Here is a 19,491-nt window from a genome sequence, read left to right as displayed (position 1 = left end):
GGAGAAACCACCTCAAATTGCCCCACATCAAATCTGAAACCTACCTCTGTGCAGTATCTGGGGCTCGGTGGCCCAAAAGTGGCAGAGCTTGGGGGGATCAGCAAAGGGAGAAGTCATGGCTTCCTGTGTGTAGGAAGGCCTTCAGCCCCCCACCCCAGGGCCCAGGGGATGCTTTTGGGGCCCAGCCACAAAAAACCAACTGCTCTCATGGCTTCACCATCAAGTCAGGAAAGGTGCTCCCCTCTCAAACTGATGAAAAGGATTTGGAACTCTGCAGAAAACATGGGTTCAAATCCCAGTTCTACCACAGATCTCACTGGGGGGCATGAGACAAATCTCTTCACCTTGCCCTTAGTTTTCTCATCAGAAAAATGGGGATGATAATAATCTTGAATTCATATGGTTGCACTGTCATGCAAATTAAACAGTCAGCCAAGTGTTGGGGTTAAGAACTCAGGATCTGTGGTCCAGAAAGACCTGACGTGGAAGTCCAGCTCTGACACTTAGTAAAGCTGGGATCTCAGGCAAATCTCAGAGCCTGCTTTTCTCAAGTGTGGGTGAATGCAATGACCCTAGCAATCTCGTGGCGGTTTTGAGATGACTTAGAAAGATAATATATGTAAGGTGCCAAACACAGAGTCTGGCTGTGCTGTTATATTTTTGAAATTACACTGTATGTATATACACAGGAATGCTAATTCTTTGAACCCTCAAAATGGAAATTATTGTTTTTATTATATAAACCCATTTAAGAGGGCTGAAATTCACTTTTACCAACTTGAAAACAAATTCAATTTGATTGCTGGATGTGTGGAGAGAAGAAATGGGTTTCCCCTAAACATTCTGAGTTCTCTTATCACAAAAAATAAATTCTTGGCTGGCTGGTAAGTAGGAGAGAAGTTAAGGTTACTTTGCAGATCAAACCCTAGACTGAGGCCTCATAACCAGCTGTAAAATGGGTACAGTAGAGGTCTCTGCCCTCCGGATCCCTCCCCTGCTAGCTGTGAGCCAGAAGTGACTGGTTCCCTTACCAGGTAAACTGGGCTTCGGTCATTATCCATTGCAGGGATGCCAGTGAGGACCTCAGCTAACACCTGGAGAGAACATGCAGTTAGCATGGTTCAGACACTCATGTAGAAGTTCAGACAGCAGATTCTCACCAAGAGAGACGATTCTTCTCAGAAACAAAAGCTGAGCTCCAGGCCTGGCTCTGCCATTTGCCAGGACAGACACTTGCCCCAAATCTGGAACATCAGAGTATCACTAAACACCTCCTCCAACTAAACACAACACCCAGCTGCTAGTAGAAGGTTTGAATAAATAGCAAGTCAGGAATGATGGAAAGCAAATATGTGTGTATTACCATGAGTTTTATATGCATATGTATATCCACATAAATATATAATATGTATATTTATATATGCATACTATATATATAAATATGTGTATACACATACTTATACTCACATATCTATATACATATATGTACACATACTATTTTTAAGTTTATTTATTTATTTTGAGAGAGAAAAAGAGAGCAAGCATGAGTGGGGGAAGGGCAGAGAGAGACTCTTAAGCAGGCTCCATGGTGTCAGCGCTGAGCCTGACACAGGGCTCGATCTCATGAACTGTGAGATCATGACCTAAGCCGAAATCAAAAGTCTGATGCTTAACCTACTGAGCCACCCAGGGGCCCACACACTATATTTTAAAGATCATTTCACTAAAAAACCCATCCGAAGTGGTAAGTAGGCATTGCTACATCAGTCTCAGGAAAAGGAGGAGTCTGGGTATATATGTCTATTCTACACAGCACGTCTCAGCAGTATCTGTAGCATGTTTCTTCCTCGGCCTTTATTAACATTATTTGTTCATTAATTCACCCACGCACAGAAGGAGCACACTCCTGCACCAGTATAAGACACCACAGCTTTGACAAACCATGATATGTGTCTTATTATAGGGAACACCTGCTTTGAACAGAAATTCTCAGCAGACATAAGAGCATAGTGGTTAAGGGGTGTACGATCAGACAGGACTGCCTGGATTTAAATTCTGACTCTCTTCCTTTTTTTTTTAAGTTTATTTATTTTGAGAAAGAGAGAGTGTGCATGCACAAGCTGGGGAGGAGCAGAGAGAAAGGGAGAGAGAGAGAGAATCCCAAGCAGGCTCTGTGCTGTCAGCACAGAGCCCAATGCAGGGCTCAAACTTACAAGCCAAGAGATCACGATCTGAGCCAAAGTTGTACGCTTAACCAACTGAGCCACCCAGGTGCCCCTGACTCTCTTCCTTAATCACTTAGGTGATCTTCAGGCAAGTGCCTAAAATCTGAGCTGGCATCCTATCCCCAGAGGACAGACCTGCAGGATTAATTACAGACTGGCAGGGGCCAGGAGGGGGCAGCAGAGGGCACCCCGTAGCAAGTGGATGGGAACAAATTGAAACGGGATTCCCAACCAGCTCCTGCCAGGAAGAGAGCGAAGGACGAGGGGAAATGAATAAATAGACATTCCCTCTGCCCCTAGTACAGACAGGCTCTGTGCTGAACCTTTTATGGAGATCATTCAGTGTTCACCAAACAAACAAACAGACAAACAAAAACACTGAGAAATGCAGTGTTCCTAACAGGAGGAACCAGAGTTCAAAATCATAGTGTCAGTGGCAGGGCACAGAAAAAGAGTGAAGGGAGCCAGTGGACACTGAATGAATGAATGCATGAATGAATGAAAAAAAAATTGTTACATCAAGAGCTGAGTTAAAAATTCAAGGGTAGGGGTGCCTGGGTGGCTGGTCAGTTAAGAATCCGACTTTGGCTCAGGTCATGATCTCTCTGTTCATGGGTTAGGGCCCCACATAGGGCTCTGTGCTGACAGCTCAGAGCCTGGAGCCTGCTTCAGATTCTGCGTCTCCCTCTCTCTGCCCCTCTCCAGCTCGAGCACATGCTCTCTCTCAAAAGTAAATAAATATTAAAAAAAATTTTTTTATTTCAAGGATAAACAGAAATCAAGAGTGAGCGTATAAGGGTAGGAATAATAACTACCACTACAATAATAATAATCTTGACATGTGCAGGGTACCGTGCTAACTGGTTTATATATATTATCTTATTAGTCTCCATACCTATCATTATTCCGTTTTACAGAGGACAAAACAGGCCCAGAGTTACAGGTGACCTAGCCAAGGTCACAAAGCTGAAAATAACTAAGCTGGGACTCAAACCTCTGCCCTTAAGCTCTGCACTGTATTGCCCAGTAGCCTCAGGGTTTAGTCCTGCTGGTTCTTAAGATGAGCAGGGGTCTGGCCTAGCCCCACTAAGCATCACTGAGCCACTGACCCCTGATGGGGTCAAGGAAACCATAAGAGCCAATAGGAGACAGAAGGAAGCAGAATCTGACATATGGAGGTCAGGCTAAGAGCAGAAGGTGGCTTGGGGAAGGCACTAGTGCAAGAGGTGGACAGATAAGAGACTGGGGTCAGAGAGAGGAAGCTCAAAGTTCGAGGCTAGAGAGGAAGAGAGAGGGCAAAGTCTGAGAGGCAAGTGTTTGCTCTTGGCAAAGGTCAATCAGAGACTGTCACTTTTTTTTTTCTCAGCCAGCATTTCCCAGATGGGGCTCCATGGGACACTGGTGCTGAAAGATACCGAGGAAACAAGGTTTCACGGTCAAATAAACTTGGGAAATGCTGTATACCACTTGCCCAGCTGTGGTGAATTCCCAATTAAATTAAAGGCTCATAACTGATGAATGGATAAAGAAATTGTGGTTTATATACACAATGGAATACTACGTGGCAATGAGAAAGAATGAAATATGGCCCTTTGTAGCAACGTGGATGGAACTGGAGAGTGTGATGCTAAGTGAAATAAGCCATACAGAGAAAGACAGATACCATATGGTTTCACTCTTATGTGGATCCTAAGAAACTTAACAGAAACCCATGGGGGAAGGGAAGGAAAAAAAAAAAAAAAAAAAGAGGTTAGAGTGGGAGAGAGCCAAAACATAAGAGACTGTTAAAAACTGAGAACAAACTGAGGGTTGATGGGGGGTGGGAGGGAGGGGAGGGTGGGTGATGGGTATTGAGGAGGGCACCTTTTGGGATGAGCACTGGGTGTTGTTGTATGGAAACCAATTTGACAATAAATTTCATATATTAAAAAAAATAAAAATAAAAAAATAAAGGCTCATAACCATATTGAAGTCTCTGATTAATTTTGTGATAAAGAAATGTGCTGGACTTTACTTAACCCAGCATTTCTCATATCTATTTGGCCATAAAAGCCTTAAAACACATCCAACCTACAGAGATGCAAGGATGTTCCACGGAAATACTTTGGAGGCTGTTATAGTCAGACCATGAGCTCCTGGGGGAAGGACTATGTTTTAGTTACATTTATATTCAGAGTGCCCAGCACGCAGTGATGATAGGACAGGACGGTGGCAGTGGTGAGGAGGGAGGGTAGAAGCAGAGGTGGATACTAAATCGGTGGGTGGCTGTTGAACGGATGGATACTGGATGACTAAGTGAACAGATGGTTGGACAGATGGATGGACAAAGATGAACAGACAACTGGTTGGACCGTTAGATGGCTGGCTGGCTGGGAATCAGGGCACTAAGGAGCCTACTAGAAGCTGGACACTCATGAGTAGCTGTACTTTGAGGGTCGGCAAACTTTCTGTAACAGGCTAGACAGTAAATACTTTAGGCTTTGTGGGCCACAAACCAAGTCTCTCTCACTTATTATTATTGTTATTAAATCTTTTATAAATGTAAAAGCTTTTCTTAGTTATAGGTGGTACAAAATATGCCCTGGGCCAGTTTTGGCCTGGGGGCCATAGTTTGCCAACCCCTACTGTACTTTGATGGAATATATCTATGGACTACTATTATATCTTATGCTTACAAAGGAGCTGTGGGGAGAACAAATAGGTACAGGCCAAAGTCCAAGCACAGAAGGAAGCTCTTACTATTCCACAGCTGAAGATGTCCACTCTCTTTGTCAACTGTCCCACCCTGATGAAATCCTCTGGCAGATATGCAGCAGAGGCCTGGAAAAGGTGAGTCTTCATCATGGTATATCTCGACCTTTTGTTGTCAGGACACAGGTGAGCCATTGGGTGAGCCAGCTTGGAGGTGAAGTTTTGGTCTAGCAAAACATTGGAGCTGTGGAAAAAAAAGCAGACAGAACTTTCTCAGTTTGAGCTGGAAAGAAGAGGTTGCCAAGGAGACCCTTTTGGAAAACAACTTTGCAGTAAGCAGCATTGGCCCCTACAAGTTAAGGGTCACTTAAGACCCTCAATCTGGGGGTGCCTGGGTGGCTCAGTTGGTTAAGCATCCAACTCTTGATTTCAGCTCAGGTCATGATCTCATGGTTCATGAGTTTGAGCCCCGTGTTGGGCTCTGCACTGACAGTGCGGAGCCTGCTTTCGATTCTCTCTCTCTCTCTCTCTCTCTCTCTCTCTCTCTCTCTCTCTCTCTTTCACACACACACACACACACACACACACACAATAAATAAATAAATAAACAAACTAAAAAAAAAAAAAAAAGACCCTCAATCTGGATTTTCTGAGCCAGTCCTGATAAGGGCAGGGAGTGGGAACCCACTCCCACCAGGAAATGAAGACAGAGCTAAGATTAGTTGTGCTGCCCCAGGCATGCCATTGGTATAGCCAAAGAGGTGTGGCCTTCCTGACCCCCACAGATGTCAAACCCTCATCAACCTCAGTTTGCCAAGCCGATAGCCTATGAGGGCTTGGTCCCTTCCAAAATTGTTCCGACCCCAAGTTCTGGCCCAACTGACTCAAGTCTGAAGGCCACCATCCTTTGTGACTAGTCCTGCCCAGATCATGGGGAATAGGGGAAGCAATAAGAAACATTCTTGAGCCTAGTCATCTAATCTGTGGAAGTAAACATTCTCAGAAAGTACTTCAAAGGAAAAAACAAACAACAAACAAGAAAAAAACTAAGTTACATGTGTGAAAATTATGAAATTAACCCTAAATAGTTGTTTACAAAAGAGACATCAATTCTAATATCCACTATTAGGAGTGGTTAAGTAAATTATGGGTAAATCCTTCAACAGAAAACTAAAAAGTCACTAAAAATGGTGAAATGTAGGGGCGCCTGGGTGGCTCAGTTGGTTAAGTGTCCAATTCCATTTCGGTTCAGGTCATGATCTCACAGTCTATGGGTTCAAGTCCCACGTTGGGTCCTGTGCTGGCAGCTCAGAGCCTGGAGCCTGCTTCGGATTCTGTGTCTCTCTCTCTCTCTGCCCCTCCTCCACTCACACTCTGTCTCTCTGTCTCTCAAAAATAAACATTAGAAATTTTTAAAAAAAGGATGACAAGCAATAAAGGGAAATATCTGCCTTGTTTAAATAAAGGGGGAAAAAAGAAAATGTAAACTGGTACCCAAGTAAGTAACAGTACTCCCTTAAGGCTAAGACTTCTGTGAGGGCAAGGGCTGAAGAAATGGAGGCCAGGTGTGAGTCAGGGTGCCAGATCCAGAATGACCTCTCACCCTTTCATTTCCTTTCTCGCTATTACAATTGTTTATGCAATCAAACAAAAATCAGGGACAAAAAAGAGGACAGGGATCCCACTTGCCAAACACAGAACTTTGAGGAAGCATGAGTTCTATGGTTTTGAGGTCAGTTTTGCCAGATTTTCCGGTGTCTTCTGGAATCTCTCCCCATGCTTCCAGTCCCCAGACTGGTCTCTCGTGTTCTTGGGAGCATGAGATACTGGGTTGCACACCTACCCTTCAGGAAGATTCCCTGACACGAGTTGCTCTTGCCAACAGATACACAAGCAGGGGACAGTTCTCCAAGAAGACCCTGAGTGAAAAGCTCAAAATCCCAGGGGGCTCCACCCAAAGCTCAAGGATCAGGTCCAGACCAGCTACTGGGTTGGAAGTAAAATACATCGGCATGTGAGGTGCTCGCTGGGAAAACACCAGCTCAAAAAGACGGGGTGACAGACGGGTAGTTCGTGAGGACAGCAGACGCTGATTTTTGAGACAGTAACAAAGAAAGACAGAAGAGACCCAAGGGAGGTGAGATGGGGAGAGAGAGCCACGGAGAAAAGAGGTGGGGGGGGAGAGGAAGGGACACAAGAACGTGTGCTGTCTTGTCCCGCAGCACAGGTGGTCAGCAGGGTGCGGCCCACCTCTCTCACCTCTTGATATTGCCGTGGATGATCTCCAGGCTGTGCAGGTGCTCCACAGCATGAAGCAGCCCAGAGCAGATGCTGGCACGCTGGGGCCAGAGGAGGGGGTCCGAGCCACCCTAAGTAAAGGAAAAAAGAGGAGAGTCACACCTGTGTCTTTTTATTTTTTATATACATTTATTTATTTTTGAGAGACAGAGCACTAGTCGGGGAGGGATAGAGAGAGAGAAAGACACAGAATCCGAAGCAGGCTCCAGGCTCTGAGCTGTCAGCACAGAGCCTGACGCGGGGCTCGAACTCGCAAACTGTGAGACCGTGACCTCAGCCAAAGTCAGATGCTTAACTGACTGAGCCACCCAGGCGCCCCTATGCCTGTTACTTTTTAAAGTCCCAACGAGGGGCGCCTGGGTGGCGCAGTCGGTTAAGCGTCCGACTTCAGCCAGGTCACGATCTCGCGGTCCGTGAGTTCGAGCCCCGCGTCGGGCTCTGGGCTGATGGCTCAGAGCCTGGAGCCTGTTTCCGATGCTGTGTCTCCCTCTCTCTCTGCCCCTCCCCCGTTCATGCTCTGTCTCTCTCTGTCCCAAAAATAAATAAAACGTTGAAAAAAAAAAATTTAAAGTCCCAACGAGCTCTGTCTCTCCTCCAGACCTTCACTTCCTCTGCAACAGGGTTTGGCCAGCATGGAATACTGGCAGGGTACCAGCTTTAACATGAGAAGATCCAGATGTAAATCCCAGCTCAGACACGCATTAGCTGTGTGACTTTGGAAAAGACACTCAACGTCTCTGAGCCTCGGTTTCTTCAGTTATAAAATGGAAATGTTATTAAATGTTAAACCCCTATGCTTTGGGATTGCTCTAAGGATTCAAAGGAGGATATGGTGTAGGAATATATGGTATGCCCCTAGCATAGTGTCTGCCACACAGTGGGTGCTCAATAAACTACAGCTATTTTTATCATGACTATAGAGTGGTAAACTCTGGAATTTTCCTCTAGGAGGGGATGGCTGGGAGAGGAGCTAGGGAGCTTGTGTTAGCTCACCAAGCATATGGGCCTTACACCAACTTTATGTGTATTTGGGGAGACCTCACAAGGGCTGATGGGGATTGTGGGGTGAGCTAAAGCCCCCACCATCCCCAGGCACTGCCACAGTTGTTCTAAGACTGGAAGTCCAGGCTAAGTCACTACTTATTTTTCAAGTCTCGTCTTGGGTCCCACATCCTGTAAGAACTGGCCTTGCTAACAGGTTTCTCCTCAAAACCTCTGAAGTTTAGAGCCACAAGAACCCTGTTTAAATTCCGGCTCTGACACTTGTCAGCTTTGTTCCTCTGGGCAAGACACTTTGCCTCTCTATGCCAGAGACTCCTCTTTTCAATTTCTTCAAGGTTTATTTGTTTTTGAGAGAGAGAGAGAGAGAGAGAGAAGGGGGTTGCTGAGAGAGGACAGAAGATCCAAAGCAAGCTCTGCGCTGTAGCAACAAGCCCAATGCAGGGCTTGAACTCACAAACCATGAGATCACAAACTGAGCTGAAGTCAGACACTCAGCTGACTGAGCCACCCAGGAGCCCCAAAGACTCCTCTTTTAGAAAATGGGAGATACCTCTTGGGTTGTGGCAAGGCCTGAAGGAGAAGCCTTTATCACGGTGTCTTGAACACAGCAAGAGCACAATAAAGCTAATGATCATTATTATATCACAAATAACTGCTTTGTCTGGTCTCTGTTAAGGAAAGCAGTAATCTCCTGTGGAATAAAATTTCCCCCTATTTGAAGATTTGACGGGAAGGAGGTTTGTTTGTTGTTAAAACTGTGATTTTAGTAGGTATGATGCTCACATAATATGTGAAAGGCACAAAGGGTATGTAGTAAAAGTTTCTCCCCCTGTCCCATGCCCCAGCTACCTAGCTCACTTCCTCAGAGGTAGCCAAGACACCAGTTTTTTTGTATCTTTCCAGAGATAGTCCATAAATATGGAAGCAAATATATAATAGAATAGTATTCTCTGAAATCTTGCCATTTGCAACTATGTGGATGGAACTGGAGGGTATTATGCTAAGTGAAATGAGTCAGTCAGAGAAAGACAGAAATCATATGACTTCACTCATATGAGGACTTTAAGAGACAAAACAGATGAACATAAGGGAAGGGAAACAAAAATAATATAAAAACAGGGAGGGGGACAAAACAGACTAAAAAATATGGAGAACAAACTGAGGGTTGCTGGAGGGGTTGTGGGAAGGGGGATGGGCTAAATGGGTAAGGGGCATTAAGGAATCAACTCCTGAAATCATTGTTTCACTATATGCTAACTAACTTGGATGTAAATGTTAAAAAATAAAAAATAAAATAAAAAAAAAAAAGAACAGAGTGCTATACATGAGATGCTATTGTAAGTTGCATAGGTGTGCTGTTGGCTAATACTGTTGATTTTTGCATTTTTATTAATAAGCAAAGTGGCTAAATTTTTATTTTCTCATATAAGTTAATATTTTCTTATTTAATCTTATATAGTTTTCTAAAATTTTTTGAACAATCTTGGAAGCTTTCAAAAAAAACAGAATAGCATTCTCAGCAAATAAAAATCTGCTTCCTCTTCTCCCATACTCTGTATCTCTTAATTATTTTTCTTGTCCTATTGCATTGACTAGCACCCCCAGAACAATGTTAAATAAAATGAGTGCTATGGGATACCTTTGTCTTGCTCTTGACTTAAATGAAATGCCTCTTGTCAAATAATTTGTATAGGCTTTTATCTGAAGATGTTTAGCCAGATCTTATCTACCTCAACCTAAATTCTCTCTGGATGGCCCCTCTCCCATCTGGAAGTCCTTAAACCTTGAGTCCCTACCTAGATGCTACCTGGTCCTGTTCTCTGACCATGATCCAGCCCCTTACCTGACCCTGGAGTCTGTCCTGTAAAGAACCATTTGCCATATATGGGTAGATCAAGCTGTAAAACTGATTTCCGGTGCAGAAGCCCAGCAAAGGTAAGACGTTGGGGTGGCAGCATCTGAAATCAGGAATTAGTGCAGAGATGAGGAGTCAGACAGAAAGAATAACCAAAGACTGATCCACTTCCTCACCTCCCACCCCTCTTCTGCCCCCTCTACCCCTCAGAGGCCACCAGTGGCTTCCCAGGTACCAAATGCTGTGACCCCTGAGGGTTGAGCATCAGGGTAGAGAGATGAAAACTGCCTGCCTTCAACAAGCTTGAAGTCAAGGAGCTCAAGCTTATCCTGCCTCACTGCTTGGTAGCACATAACATCTTAACCACCCCATCTTCTGGAAACAGAGGCTGAGAGGTTAAGGAACTGGCTCATAGTCACAACCAGCAAGCAGTGAAGCCAGGATCAGACCGCAGGTCTGTTTGACTCCCAGGACTGGATTCTTCCTGAAATCCTCTTCTGCTGGGTTCTAAGTCACTATTCCCTCCTGACCCTCTTCCTACCTCTCTGACTGTTCTTTCATGGCCTTTTTCCCTAAGACCCTTCTCCTTTGCTTTCCTCTGAAGCGTAAGTATCCCCAGCTCATCATCTTGTTTGATAAGCTGTGTCTCCAGGGATCTCCCACCTGTATCAGGAATGTCCCAACGTCTCTCATTTCAGCCCGTCCCTAAGGTCCAGACCTGAATGTCTAATTGCATTCCGATGCTGCAGATTAGCAGTCTAGACTCAACAAGTCCCAAACCTGCTTCCATGCCCATGGTTATTATCTCAGCAAAGGGCACCACTATCCATCTAGTTTCGTGGAAACCCTCCTACCTCCCTATCTAATTAGTCAGCATTCACCATCATAAATAGCTTTCCAACTGTCCCCTTCATTCCTCCCTCCTCTGCCTTGAGTTAGGCCCTGATGGATACTCCACAGGACTATTGTAATGGCCTCCTATCCAATCCCTCTGCCCTCCCCCACTTCCCCAGGCCATGCTACTGCACGTTTCACACTAATGAGAGTCATTTACACTCAGTCCCTTCCAGACCCTAAACTTCCCCAAGGCAGCGGCTGTGTATTCTTCACAACTGTACTCTCTAGAACCAAAAAGGGCCTTGACAACTCAACATTTGCCCACTCAGTGAAGGAGTATCTGCCAACTCAAGAAAGGCACTTTGCCAAAATGGGAAGGGGAATTATACTTTCATCTTTTATTAAATGTTTTTATTTATTTATTAAATATTTTATATTTATTAAATGTGTTTATTCACACACATATATGAGTACAGAAAAGATTAAAGAAAATATATCAAAATGTGAACACAGTAATTATTTACAGGTGCTATGGAAAACAGGTGATTTCTGTTTCCTTATTTCTGATTTTCTTTTTTTCTTTCCTTTAAGTAGGCTCTGCACCCAATGTGGGGCTTGAACTCACGACCCTGAGATTAAGAGTCGTGTGCTCTACCAACTAAGCCAGCCAGGTGCCCCTGATCTTCCTTATTTCTTAAGATACTCTCCAGTAATCATGCATTACTCGCCCAAGGCTACACATTGGCAGAGGAAACCCCGACAGTGACTTGCCAAGGTTGAATGACAGTTGGCGTCCAGAGCATGACAGGTGCCCAATACGCATTTGTTAAATTCATCAGTGACGGCAGAGCCAGAATGAGTCTTCCTAGGTCCTTCCCCTTTTCTTTCCCAATCCCCACCCAGCTCTGTGACAGGCAGGCTCACTTCACTTCTCAGCCTCAGTTTCCCATCTGTAAAAGGAGCAGGTTTCAGGATGACTTTTGAAGGCCTTTATTGTTCAAGACTAGAGGTCAGCAAAATATCTCTGTAAAAGGCTAGATAGTAAATATTTTAGACTTTATAGGCCATATGGTCTCTGTCGCAATTACTCAGCTGTACTCTATCATACAAAAACAGCCACAGAGAATACAGAAATAGGTAAGTGTGGCTGTGTCCCAGTACAACTTTATTATGGACACCAAAATCTCAATTTCATGTACTTTTCATGTGCCATGACATATTCTTCTTTTTCTTTTTTTCAACCATTCGAAAATGGAGAACCCATTCTTAGCAATCAGACCAGACAAACACAGGCACGGCCAGATCTAGCCCATCAGTCATCGTTTGCCAATTCTTGCTCTGGAGCGATACAGTTTTAAGATGGATTTGCCATTGGAGTTAGAAACCGTCAGTTTCTGCCCATCTCAAAAAATGGAAGGAACGAGCTGGACCAAGTGAACCAAGGTTGTGTGATAAGTCTAATCTATGCATACAGTTGCTACATAGAAAAAGCACGGACTATGAAGCCATTTACTAGCTGTGGAATCTTGAATAAGACACTTAATCTCCCTGGGCCTCAATTTGCCCCTGTGTAAAATAATGCTGATAACAGCAGCTCCATTACAAGGTTCTCGTGAGGATTAAGTGAATTTTTAGATGTGTAATACTTAAGACATGCCTGGCACACAGAAAGCACTATATAAGGGTTAGCTGTCATCATTATTAAACAAGGTATTTCCAAAGGGGGGGCTTACCTATGACAAACTTGTACCTCTGCCTGGAAGAATTTTTCGATAGATCCCGGACCTGAGTAGGCCACCTGTGGGAAAAGACAATGAAACATGAAAATTCAGCCTCACCCATACAGGCTCCACCCCTTACTAGAAACAAAGAAGCGCTCGCCTCTCTGAGCTTCTTGAAGACCAATGGCGTGCCATGCCTTTGCCCTTTGTAGATGTCGGCAAAGGTCCCCTCACTGATTTTGTGGCTTTGGTTGAAGTTATCAGTTGCCTGGACCACGTCTGCCTCACTCCAGAAAAGACTGTCTTCAGCCAGACTCAAAAGTGTTTCCTGCTTAGGAATGGAGACGCTAAAGTCCTAGGAATGCAGAGAGGAGAGATGGAATTTAATATGGAATTAATGTGGAAAATATTATTGTCCCTGGCACATGATTGGGGGTTTTTATTTTTTCCCCAGTTTACAAAGGTGAGAACCAAGGAGGTCAGAGAGCTGAGATGAGGTCACACAGCTGATCAATGGCTGAGCTCGTGCTCAATATAAATAAATTTATATTTATTAAATGTGTTTATTCACACACATATGAATACAGAAAAGATTAAAGAAAATATATCAAAATGCGAACACAGTAGTAGTTATTTATAGGTGTGTGTGTCTCTCTCTCTCAAAAACAAATAAAACTTTTAAAAAAATAGATGCACAGAAAGTTAACTTTTTTTTAAAGCTGTATCTGCTCTTACAGTTTTAGAAAATTGGAAGGGAAAAAAATCATCCATGATCCCATTATCCACTGAACTGCTCTTAATGTTGAAGATAGTTCTTATAAAGTAGATGTACAGATTTATTTTTTAAATTGGGATCATGCCATACTCCTAGTTTTGATTTCTGGTGTTTTCATTTAACATTATACCATGATCATTCTCCCACTTATTACACTATCTTTGAAAATTATTATTTAGGGGCGCCTGGGTGGCGCAGTCGGTTAAGCGTCCGACTTCAGCCAAGTCACGATCTCGCGGTCCGTGAGTTCGAGCCCCGCGTCGGGCTCTGGGTTGATGGCTCAGAGCCTGGAGCCTGTTTCCGATTCTGTGTCTCCCTCTCTCTCTGCCCCTCCCCCGTTCATGCTCTGTCTCTCTCTGTCCCAAAAATAAATAAACGTTGAAAAAAAAAAAATTAAAAAAAAAAAAAAAAAAGAAAATTATTATTTAAAAACACATGCTTCAGTGCCCATCTTCTTTATGGAAGAGCTTCATTAACCAGACCCACAAAGCACTGGCTTCTCCGCCAGGCACCCTGCCCAGGACAGCTGTAGAGGCCCACCAAAATGTTTTGATTTATTTTAAAGTCAGAAGAACAAAAATGAACTTTTAGAGTCAAAGAAAATGTTTTTAATTTTTAATCCAGTTTGGATTGTGTTCATCTTTGTGCCGATGCAATTTTAAAATATAATCTTTAGGGGCGCCTGGGTAGCTCAGTCGGTTAGCGTCTAACTTCTGCTCAGGTCATGATCTCGCGGTTTGTGAGCTCAAGCCCCACGACCGGCTCTGTGCCGACAGCTCAGAGCCTGGAGCCCGCTTCAGATTCTGTGTCTCCCACGCTCTCTGCCCCTCCCCCACTCACCCTCTGTCTGTCTCTCTCAAAAATAAATAAACATTAAAAAAAATCTTTTTATTTTATTTTTTTTAACAAAGGAAAGAAAAGGCCTAGGAAGGCAAAAGTGCCTAAACACCCACAAAAGTCATACGTGGCCCTGGACCCAAGACACTGAATATTCAGGGTAACTCAGACATATACTGGGCTGAAAAAAAGGTTAGAAGAGAGGTGGTTTGTAAGCAAATGACTTAGTATAAATGTAACATTACTTACATATTGTGAGGGGAAAAAGATGCCATGTATCAGCCCTCATTTAAACACAAATAATGGAAAAGCTCATTAAAAACATGTATTCACTGGGGCGCCTGGGTGGCTCAGTCGGTTAGGCATCCGGCTTCGGCTCAGGTCATGATCTCGAGGTCCGTGAGTTCAAGCCCCGCGTCGGCCTCTGTGCTGACAGCTCAGAGCCTGAAGCCTGTTTCAGATTCTGTGTCTCCCTCTCTCTCTGCCCCTCCCCCGTTCATGCTCTGTCTCTCCCTGTCTCAAAAATAAATAGACGTTAAAAAAAATAATAAAAAAAAAAAACATGTATTCACTGAAATGAACCCTCTTCAGTCACCCCCAATCCCCAGGACCCAGCTGCACTGACAGCCTGCATGTAGAATCTTAGAAGCTTGGAGTAATTCCACGAGTCTCCTTTCTCCCCATCCCCCTAACCACTAGAGCCTAGACTGGTCCAAGGAAGTAAATACATTGCTTTTTTTTTTTTTTTTTAAGTTTATTTACGTCATCTCTACACCCAACATGAGGCTTGAACTTACTACCCTGAGATCAAGAGCTGCACACTCAACACACTGAACCAGCCAGGCACCCCAATACATTCCCTTTTAAAAAAATTTTTGTAATGTTTGTTTATTTTTGAAGGAGAGAGAAAGATAGAGTGTGAGTGGGGGAGGAGCAGAGACAGAGGGAGACACAGAATCCAAAGCAGGCTCCAGACTCTGAGCTGCCAGCACAGAGCCCAAAGTGAGGCTTGAACCCACAAGCCTTGAGATCATGACCTGAGCCACCTAGGCACCCCTATACATTGGGTTTTTGAGTGAGAGCCACAAGCTGGGGAGGTAGCACCTGGGGGTGAGGAAGATTTACCTTTGAATCAGATGAAACAGGAATGTTGGTTTTTAAGGAATGAAGGGCATCTTCGGAAGGAGGCAGGAGGTTGGCTCGGGCTGGAGCAGGCCCTGGAAAAGAGGAAGACAGGAGGGGTCTTCAACCAGTTCCCACACCAAACCAGGTTCTCATTCACTCCACAAACACTTTGTGTCCCAAATGACAACTGCTACTTTCTGACACCCCCAGGGGCCAGCCCACACACTCCTTACAAGTTACCTCAGTGAAGCTCTACCACAGCCCCAGGGTTGGTTCTATGTGATTCCCAGTTGATGGGTGGAGAAATGGAGGCGCAGGAGGTGGCTACGTGCTCAGGGGCACACAGCCAATTAAGTGGCAGAGCCAGGCTTCCAACGGAGATCCGTGTGACTTCCAAGCCCTACTCCGCCCCACCTCCCACACAAGGAATAGTGAAGGACACAGAGGTGATTAGCTAGGAAGCCCTCCTTCCAGTAAACTCCATTGCAGCAGTCATGTCAATAACCAGCCTCCCAAGGGCAGAGGCAGGAGAGGCCACCAAAGCAGTTTGGGAGGCCAAGGAAGGTTTCACAAAGGAAGGAGCATTTGACCTTGAAAGATGGGGAAATGTTTTCGAAAAGTGCTTATGAGGTCAGAAGGCATTGAGGGAGTGGGACTGGCTGAGTGGAGGTATGACAGCAGGGAAGCACAGGCATGCAGAAAATATTCCAGGCACACTTAACTAGTGAATACTGTCACGTCATCTAAACCTCAAGACAGTCCTAGGAGATAAGGACCATTACCATCTCCTCTTTACAGACGGTGAAACTGAGGCAGAGAGAGGTTAAGCAACCTTTCCAGGGGCACACAGTCATGACTCTGGAGTCCATGTTCTTCACCGCTTAGTAAATGAAGAAGATTCAGGAGAGAGAAGGCTTGAAGTGTAGTTTGGGGTCCAGTAAAAGCCAGGTTAAAGAGGTGACATTTCCCCACCAGCCTCCGCCAAAAGATTAACCTGAACACTAACAAAGCAGTCTGGAGTCGGATGAACTAGAGCAGGTGCAAGCTAGACATGAGATGGGCTGCGGTGGCTGATCAACGCAGAAGCAGGCCTCAGCCAGAAGCCAGGAGCTTCAGATGTCCCCATGTGGAAATACCCAGCGGCCCCATGGCTAGGATGGTCTCTGAGTAACCTGGGGCCAGCCCTCCAAGGGAACCTGGCCTTGACCCCAGGGTTGCTGGCCCAATCCATTTGCTTCAGGTATTTCTGGTTTACAACATCAGGAAATGAGTGATTAATCTGGAACTTTGACCGTAAAAAAAATTTAATTCAGAAGACTGAAAAGGGCACCATGCTGAAACTAATATCAGACTTGCTAAACTATTAACCCAGGCAGCTGATAAAACAAAGCTCACGTAATGCAAGCTGAGGATCTTTTATCCCCACAAGGCCCAAGAGGAGGTGCATCCTAAGCCTCTCTCCCTGGGGCCGCTGTTCTAGACCAGCTGCTACTTCTAGGCAGCTGACCAAGAGACCTACCGCCCTCTCAAATCAATCCCCCACATTCCCCTGTGCTTCCCATGGGCTGCTCCCCCCAGTGAATGAGTGTGGAGGGGAGATTAAGGGGAGACCCAGGGTCCTGATCTCCCTAAAGACACCAGGTAGGCCTGCCTTAGACACTCCCACCCAAACTTCCCACCCTCTCTCCTTCCCTTGGGCCCCAAGTCTCTCCCAGCCTTGCCCAGCACCTACCTTCCCCATTTTCTCTCAGGCATTTGTCCTGTGAAAATCTTTCTCTTTTTTTAATGTTTATTTATTTATTTTGAGAGAGAGAGAGAGAGAGAGAGAGAGAGAGAGAGAGAGAGAGAAAGTGCACACACAGTGGGGGAGGAGCAAAGAGAGAGGGAGAGAGGATCCCAAGTAGAGCCCAACATGGGGCTCGATCTCCGAACCGTGAGATCATGACCTGGGCTAAAATCAAGAGTCAGTCACTTAACAGACTGAGCCATCCAGACGTCCCTGTCTGGTGAAAATCTTCCTGCTTCTCAGGTGACCTAGTCCAATGTAGGCCTCTGCTGGCAGGCCCAGGGACCCTGCCTTGGAGTAAGACTCCCTGCCACCACTGCCTCTACCCATGCCCCTGCCTGCTCTTGGCCTCGGCTCAGTACCCTTGGCCTGTGTCCCCAGACTGTGGTCATGTTCATCCATCTCTTAACTGTTGGCCATGTCTCTGTGCCGCCTCCCCTGTGAGTTACTTGATGTTTTTCTTTCAATCCCCTTTAATTCACATATTATGTATTTAGCTTTGAAACCCCTAGTTTTTTGTGCATGAGATATACATCTTTTCTAACACGCATGCTCTCTGGTACCACTGGGGAGCCAGGCTCCACACCCTGGGGGACCGCTGCTCTAGGCTGCTCCAGGCCACTCCATTTCCCTCCCGGTTCTTCCCTCAAATTCTGTCCTGTCCCCAGCCCAGAGCTCGCCTCACGACAGGGGCTCTCACTGCACACATGGTCCCTCTTCTTCTCCCTTTGCCCGGTGACTCCCGGGCCAGTACTGGCCTCAGATAAACCATGACCTTCTGGTCTGGCTTGATGCCTGGGGTTCACCTGAAGGCTGTACTAGGCCTCTTGGGTTGGGAGGGTGATCACTGAGGTCTGACCTGGTGACATCTGAGGGCTACTAGTTGGAGGAGTAGCTATTTATCCCTGTGGTTTGTAGGGAAAACGGAATGGGATGTGAGCCAACACCACAAGGTGGACAAATCAGAGAATAGCCAGCCCTTGCTTTGTAAATGCATGGGGGAAGCACTGGGTCCGGGAAGACACTCATCTTCACACAGGTCGTTTCCAAATCACTAACCTTCCATGTGCCAAACATTTACTGGAAAAAAAAAAAAAATCCTACAGAAATCTTTCTGGCATGTCTGCTTCCCTAAGAAGAATACCCTGAATCTTGTCCTTCTGAGTTGTGTCACTGAAGGCATGAGGACAGAATGTCGGAGTGGTGCTATATCTGATTGGGGGTTTTCTGCATCCGGCCCTGTGGCTGGCAGTGGAGTGGCCTCTACAGCTTCCCCGTCTGCTTTGTTGGCGTCAGAGAGAAATGGGCTCAAGTCCTGGCTCCTTCCTTAGTAAGATTTGCACTTGGGTGACTTGTGCTTCATTTCTTTGGGCTTTTTCAAATGTAAAAAGAGAAAGTGGCTCAGTCGGTGAAGTGTCCGACTTCGGCTCAGGTCATGAATCTCGCGGTCCGTGAGTTCGAGCCCCGCGTTGGGCTCTGTGCTGACAGCTCGGAGCCCGGAGCCTGCTTCGGATTCTGTGTCTCCCTCTCTCTCTGACCCTCCCCCGTTCATGCTGTCTCTCCCTGTCTCAAAAATAAATAAACACTAAAAAAAATTTTTTTTAATAAATAAATAAAATGTAAAAAGAGCAATAAAAGCCCATTCCTTGTAGAGTTCTCGTCCAGACTAAATAAACGAGATGACAGTTACAGAGCACAAGCTTCGTCTCTGGCACATGGGGAGTACCAAACATGGTAAAAATACGTGCAGGATAAGAGATGCTGACTGAGAACCCAATGGCCTCTCCTACAGCTAAGGCTTTGTGACAGTATTTCAAGCTACTAAAGCCCTTGTCTCTGAATCTGTTTAATGAGCTACTCACATACTTTCCTCCTCCATGTCTCTTCCCCCTTTCCTTTCCACCCACAAGGCAGCCGGCACAGACGGGTTACCTCATGGGTTCCGGGGCAACTGGCCTGGGCTGGATCCTGGTCGTGCCACTTTCACAGCCATGAAGCTTCAATAGGTTCGGCATCCTTCCCCAGCTGTCCAGGGTTGGGGGGTGTGGAAAGCAGCCAGAGCCCCGTCCCTGGGTTACAACTCAGCGGGGCACCAGAAGTTCCTGGGCCAGCGTTTCCCACACAGAAGGGCACCTTTGCCACCACCCATCTCTGTCCTCCCCCGCCACCACCTCCATATTTTCCACCCCAACAAGATAATCAGTCATGTTGAAATCTGGGGCCCGATGGAACCTTAGGGTTTCCCCAAGAGAAGACAAGGTTTGGGTCACTGATGAAATTAATGATTATTTTTAGTTTGGGCAAAGATAGACCACTGGCTTCCCCTTTCTGTCTGTAGA

At 45.5% G+C, this 19,491-nt stretch overlaps 1 protein-coding gene across 4 annotated transcripts in view; it reads right to left on the bottom strand.

The window, feature by feature from the left end:
* Positions 1-19,491, bottom strand: part of IRAK2 (interleukin 1 receptor associated kinase 2) — a 62,924-nt gene that overhangs the window by 12,630 nt on the left and 30,803 nt on the right. For 3 of the 4 annotated variants that reach the window (XM_047095642.1, XM_047095645.1, XM_047095643.1), the window contains 7 exons: positions 15,367-15,458; positions 12,790-12,984; positions 12,642-12,706; positions 10,060-10,174; positions 7,176-7,285; positions 4,965-5,160; positions 1,032-1,094 (listed from right to left, as the gene is read on the bottom strand). In XM_047095642.1, coding sequence (XP_046951598.1) covers positions 1,032-1,094; positions 4,965-5,160; positions 7,176-7,285; positions 10,060-10,174; positions 12,642-12,706; positions 12,790-12,984; positions 15,367-15,458 — 836 coding nt within the window. The remainder of the gene's footprint in view (positions 1-1,031; positions 1,095-4,964; positions 5,161-7,175; positions 7,286-10,059; positions 10,175-12,641; positions 12,707-12,789; positions 12,985-15,366; positions 15,459-19,491) is intronic. The other variant, XM_047095644.1, reaches the window with a different exon arrangement.

Source organism: Lynx rufus, unplaced genomic scaffold (genome assembly GCF_022079265.1).
Source record: "Lynx rufus isolate CCGP_SWC_20201006 ecotype Redwood Valley unplaced genomic scaffold, mLynRuf1.p SCAF_4, whole genome shotgun sequence".
NCBI lineage: Eukaryota > Metazoa > Chordata > Mammalia > Carnivora > Felidae > Lynx > Lynx rufus.
This window is presented reverse-complemented; position numbering and strand designations above follow the sequence as displayed.